At 65.7% G+C, this 5,150-nt stretch overlaps 1 protein-coding gene across 1 annotated transcript; it reads right to left on the bottom strand.

Moving 5' to 3' along the window:
* Window positions 1–83: 83 nt before the first annotated feature.
* Window positions 84–3,717, bottom strand: GALK1 (galactokinase 1). Its single transcript, XM_062215706.1, has 8 exons — window positions 3,485–3,717; window positions 2,574–2,763; window positions 2,118–2,237; window positions 1,798–1,933; window positions 1,486–1,667; window positions 611–761; window positions 373–535; window positions 84–289 (listed from the first exon to the last, which is right to left on the bottom strand). Exons 1-8 carry the CDS (start codon window positions 3,647–3,649, stop codon window positions 218–220), a joined length of 1,179 nt encoding a protein of 392 aa, XP_062071690.1. The 5' UTR covers window positions 3,650–3,717; the 3' UTR covers window positions 84–217.
* Between the last annotated feature and the right edge of the window lie 1,433 nt (window positions 3,718–5,150).

The raw sequence follows: 5,150 nt of genomic DNA, 5'->3' as shown, positions 1-5,150 counted from the left end.
TGGCTCTGCCCTGTCCATCTGTCCAGGGCCCAGAGGTGCCAGCCTGGAGTCGGAAGGCGAGGCAACGCTGACACCCACCTCTGGAGGCAGGTGGGCACCGTGGTGGGGGGAGGCACAGTTTTATTGAGCACCCTGATGTGGAGAGCAGGTGCCAGAGCAGAGCCGCGTGACCCGCCACCTGCCGGCCTGTGCCCACTGTGGGCAGTGCTGGGGAGCCTCACAGGTGCAGCACCTTGGCCCCATCTGCTGCTTGTGAGAGGTAGAAGGTTGCAGTGCCGCTGTACTGCTCCTAGGGGAGAGGCGGGCACGGTGTGAGCGCGGGGTGGGCCCGGCAATCCACTGCCGCCCTCCCAGGCTCTGGCCCCAGCCCACCTGTATTTGCTGCATGGCGCGAGATGCAGCAGAGGCCTCCAGCAGTGTCACCGTGCAGCCGCCAAAGCCGCCGCCGGTCATGCGACTGCCATAAACCCCAGGCACGGAGAGTGCGGCCTCCACCAGCTGGTCCAGCTCCGGGCAGCTCACCTCGTAGTCATCCCTGCAGGGAGGGCATGGGAGGGGCAGGTCTGGGGACGCTGGGGCCCAGGAGGCGGGGGCATCCCGAGGGTCTCACCTGAGCGAGTGGTGACTCTCCACCATGAGGCGGCCGAAGGCTCTGTAGTCCCCGCGGCTCAGGGCGGCCGCTGCCTGGGCCGTGCGCCGGATCTCGCCCACAACGTGCCGCGCTCGCCGGAAGCCCTCCTTGCTCACCAGCTCTCTGCCGGCTGCGGAAGGAAAGGGGTCAGCGGAGCCAGCTCCCCGCCACCTGCGGGCCCCAGGTGTGTGGGAGGGGGCCAGCAGGGACAGCCGCCCTGGAGGGCTAGCCAACAGCTGCTGGAGGCCTTGGTGAGCTCCGTTAGCTCAGGGCCAAAGCCAGGAGCCCAGAACTCAATCCCAGTCTCCCCTTAGGTGGCAGGGACCCAAGCACCTGCGCCCTCTGCTGCTTCCCAGCGCGTTAGCAGGAAGCTGGATGGGAAGCGGAGCGGATGGGGCTCCAACCGGGATGGAGGTGGCCTGAGGCAATTTAACCATGCCAAAAGAGAGCAATTTTAAGGCTCGAAGCAAGGGGAGGCACTTGGCACAACAGCTAAGACACCACACCCCACGTTAGAGTGCCCAGCGCACAACCCCTGCTTTGCTTCTAATCCCAGCGCCTTGCTAATGTGCACCTGGGAGGCAGCAGTACATGGTTCAAATGCTTGGGCCCCTGCCTCCCAGGTGGGAGCCCTGGATGGAGCTCCCGGCTCCTGGCTTCAGCCTGGCCCAGCCCTGGCTGTTGCATGCATTTGAGGAGTGAACCAAGGGATGAAAGAACTCTCTGTCTCTCAGGTAAATACATGCATACGTACATAATTTAAAATGTGCATTTAAAAAGCTAAAGAGACTTCAAACAGCCGTGAGTTGGCAGGGTTTGGGGGAGTGGGCAGAGCGAGCCCAGCCGGCTCTCACCCTCCAGCTCCTCCAGCTGCACCTCCCGAAGGCTCTCCTTGCCGAGCGCCCGGGCCACCTCTTCACACTGGCGCCGCCGCAGAGGGTACTCGCTAGAGCCCAGGGCGTGGCGGACGTTGGAATTGGTGATGAGCACGGCCAGCTTGGGGTCGGACAGCGGCACCAGGCTTGTCTCCAGGGACCTACGGCAGAGTCGAAGTGGGGCGGGGGGGGGAGATGGCGAGGCCAGGTGTCTGCTGTCACGCCAGGCAGTGGGCGCCCCTACCCGGAAGCTCCTGAGCATCAGGTGGGTGGGCAGGAGGAGGCCCTGACCTGCAGTCAATGAGCAGCGCATGGCCCTTCTGCCCCAGCAGTGCGATGAGCTGGTCCATGATCCCGCAGGGCACCCCCGCGAAGCTGTGCTCTGCCCGCTGACACACCTGGGCCCGGGCAGCTACTGCCTCTGAGTCTGCGGCACAGGGCGAGGCGGGGAAGAAGGGGCCCAGGAGGGGGCACGAGAGGTGGGCAGGTAGCTCCAGGGATAGATCTTCCAGGGAAATTCTTCACCCACGCCCCACCGCCGCCACCCACCATATTGAAAGATGCTCAGACCGCAAGGAGGCCTCGAGGGAGGAGGGCCGGGTTCGGGATACCTGGGCAGAGCTGCTGGAGGAAGGTGTATGTGGCCACTTCCAGGGATGCTGAGCTGGACAGCCCACCGCCCAGGGGCACGGAGCTGACCACCACTGCACAGAAGCCTGGGAGGGGCGCGGCTGTGACGGAGAGAACGGTGAGGAAGATGGGCTACCTGCGAGCGTGCGCTCAGGAAGCCGGACACCCGCCTGCCTGCATGCTGCACCGGTCACAAGGCCCCAACCTCGCAGCCAAGCACCCCGCTCTTCCCAGCCCCCGAGGTTGCTGAGACAGTCCCCCGAGTCGTCCTCCTGGTTTAGGGCTGGGATTTGAACCCGGCTCCTCCCATCACGGGCGGGCAACCCAGGGCAAGTTTTCCTCTTCTGTGCAATGGGCACAGCCTCACTTCCCCCACAGGGCACGAGAGGAATTAACGGGTTTGCAGCGTGAACTTGGCCCAGGCCTGGTCCCCATACCTGGGTAGTGCTGAATCACTCCCTTGACATAGTTGGCCCAGCGGGGAGTCCCAGGCTCCAGGGAGCGCTGGGCTGTGGGCAGGGGGAACTGTAGTCGCTGGGGCTCGTCGGCGTCCTCAGAGGTGGTCAGGAGGGAGACCAGCCCGTCCTCCCGGGGACTGCCCACCAGCACGGTGACCAGCTCCAGCGCCTGCACACAAGCAGCCCCTCAGGCGAGGCAGGTTCTGCCGCCCAGACAGGGACACACCGCCCAGACAGGGACACACCGAGGGAACAGGCTTAACCCAAGGGCGGGCCGGAGTGCTGAGCTGGCCTCGGGGGCTGGAGCTCTGGCCCCTGGGTCTTCAGGGGAGGGGCCTGCTGCAGCCAGCCAGCAGGTCTGGACTCTGCCCTGAGCTCCCAGCGAGGGGGCAATGGGCGGCGGAGCGCAGGCTCTGGGGGAAACCGGGATCGAGGAGCGCCCACGTGGGGTGCGCTTGGCGGGCCGGACGCACTCACTTCCCAAGCCGCACGGCGAGGCCGCTAGAGCCCCCCCGATTTGACAGCGTGGAGGCTGCACTCACGGTCACACGTCCAGAGCCAGCTGTGCGACCCTGCGCAGGTCCCTGGCCCCCTCTGGGCCTGATACTTCGTCCGTAAATCACCGGGCTGGGCTACGCTCACACCCGAGTCTGGCGCGGAGGCGAACCGGGGGGCCACGGGGCCCCCTCGAGAAGCGGGAACACGCTCCCAGGTAGAGCGCGAGGGCGGGCTGGAGCCAAGCCGCGGTCGGCACACCCTCTCCCGGCCACTTCCTCCCAACGCCGCGGGCGTGCCCGAACCGGGGTCTCCCCACCCTCGGCTGCCCGGCCACACGCCCGCGGACAGGGCGCGCCCCCCGGCCCCCGGCCAGGCCCCGCGCAGCCCCTCACCATGGGCAGCACCAGGCCCTGGTTGTAGTCCGTGTGCTCCCCGATGAGATTGACGCGGCCCGGCGCCGACACGGCCAGCTCCGGCTCCGCCCCGAACTCCTCCCGGAAGGCCCGCCGGGCCTCGGCCAGCAGCTCCCCGACCTGGGGCTGTCTCGAAGCAGCCATGACGCCCGTCTGCGGCTCGGCGGCCGGCGGCGCGGGATGCTCCGGGCGGGGCCTCGCGCGGCGGTGCGCGCATTCCGGCCGCGGCCCCCCACCCCCCCGGCTCGGACACGCCCACGCCCCGCCCACTGCCGGATGGCCCCGCCCCGTCCGCGCAGCCGGCCCCGGGCCAGCGGGCCCTGCCCCGCCCGCGACACTCGGGCTGACCGCCGTCTCAGCTGGGCGGGCGCCCGGGGAGGTGGGCACAGCCCCGAGTGGCACTCGGCGAGACGCGGGGTCTCTGCAGCAGCCGTGAGATGCTGACCCTAACTCCGAGTGGCCTAGCGCGGGCGTATGGCCTAGTGGTCGGCTAGGACGCTCGCGTCGCAAACCGGAGTGCCTGGGTTTGGGTCGGCCCGGTAATGGACCCTGGGAGGCAGCGGGGATGGCTCAGGTGGGTGGGTCCCTGCCACCCACAGGCGAGATCTGGATTGAGCTCCTGGCTCCCTGCTTGCGGGCATCTGGGGAGTGGTCCAGCAGTGTGTCTGTCTCTGCCTTTCAAACAGATAGGAAAAAGTACTTAACTTTTGTAAAAGAATTTGTTCATTTGAGAGGGAGAGTTGAGTTACAGAAAGAAAGGTCTTCCACCTGCTGGTTCACTCCCCAAACAGCTGCAATGGCCAGAGCCGGGCCAATGCAAAGCCAGGAGCCAGGACTTCCTCCAGGTCCCCCACGCGGGTGCAGGGGCCCAAGGACTTGGGCCATCTTCTACTGCTTTCCCAGTGGTAGCTTTGGGATCCGCAAGGCGGGAAGGCCTACACTTCCGGGAATGGAGAGGCCTACTTCCCGGAAGAAAGTCCTTGTCAAGGTCCCTGCGGGTGCCTGAAGGTCAACCAATGAGGATCAGACCCGCCTCAACCTTTAACCCCCATGGCCTGAGTCTATAAAAGGAGCCCTCCCAATCTCTGACGCGCGACTTCCCCGGCCCCGCTCTGTTGCTCAGTTGGGACCGGTGAACCTCGCCCAGGAGCGGGACCCCAATAGAAGCCTGTGAAGTAATCGATTCGTCTGCCTGGGAAGATCTGTTATGCGCCGGACACCTTACACCCAGGCCATCAGCAGAGAAGTGGATAGGAAGAGGAGGAACAGAGACTTGAACTGGTGCCCATTCGGGATGCTGGCGCCACAGGCAGATGCTTAGCCTACTATGCCACAGCTCCGGCCCTGACACACTTTCTGAAAAGGCTTATTTTGGGGCTTGCGCTTTGGTGCGACGAGTTAGCTGCCCTCTGCAGTGCCTGCATCCCATTTGGAAAGCGCTGGTTTGAGTCTGGCTGCTCCACTTCCGATCCAGCTCCCTGCTGATTTGCCTGGGAAAGCAGTGGAAGATGGCCCAAATTCCTGGGCCCCTGCACCCACGTGGGAGACCCAAAAACTCCTGGCTCCTGGCCTCAGCCTGGCCCCGCCCTATCATTGCAGCCAAGGGAGTGAACCAGCCGATGAAAGACCTCTCTCTCTCTCTCTT

The sequence above is a fragment of the Lepus europaeus genome, chromosome 18, assembly GCF_033115175.1.
Source record: "Lepus europaeus isolate LE1 chromosome 18, mLepTim1.pri, whole genome shotgun sequence".
Taxonomy (NCBI): domain Eukaryota; kingdom Metazoa; phylum Chordata; class Mammalia; order Lagomorpha; family Leporidae; genus Lepus; species Lepus europaeus.
The sequence above is the reverse complement of the archived record's forward strand: the minus strand, read 5'-3'. Positions and strand labels throughout refer to the sequence as shown.

What these genes read in the sequence shown, in the direction of transcription:
- GALK1 (XM_062215706.1), bottom strand. Translation starts at nt 3,649, where the DNA reads ATGGCTGCTTCGAGACAGCCCCAGGTCGGGGAGCTGCTGGCCGAGGCC. An exon ending in AGTGATTCAGCACTACCCAG is followed by an intron (nt 2,238 to 2,573) that starts GTATGGGGACCA and finishes TCTCCGTCACAG; the next exon opens with CCGCGCCCCTCCCAGGCTTC. An exon ending in GAGAGTCACCACTCGCTCAG is followed by an intron (nt 536 to 610) that starts GTGAGACCCTCG and finishes CCCTCCCTGCAG; the next exon opens with GGATGACTACGAGGTGAGCT.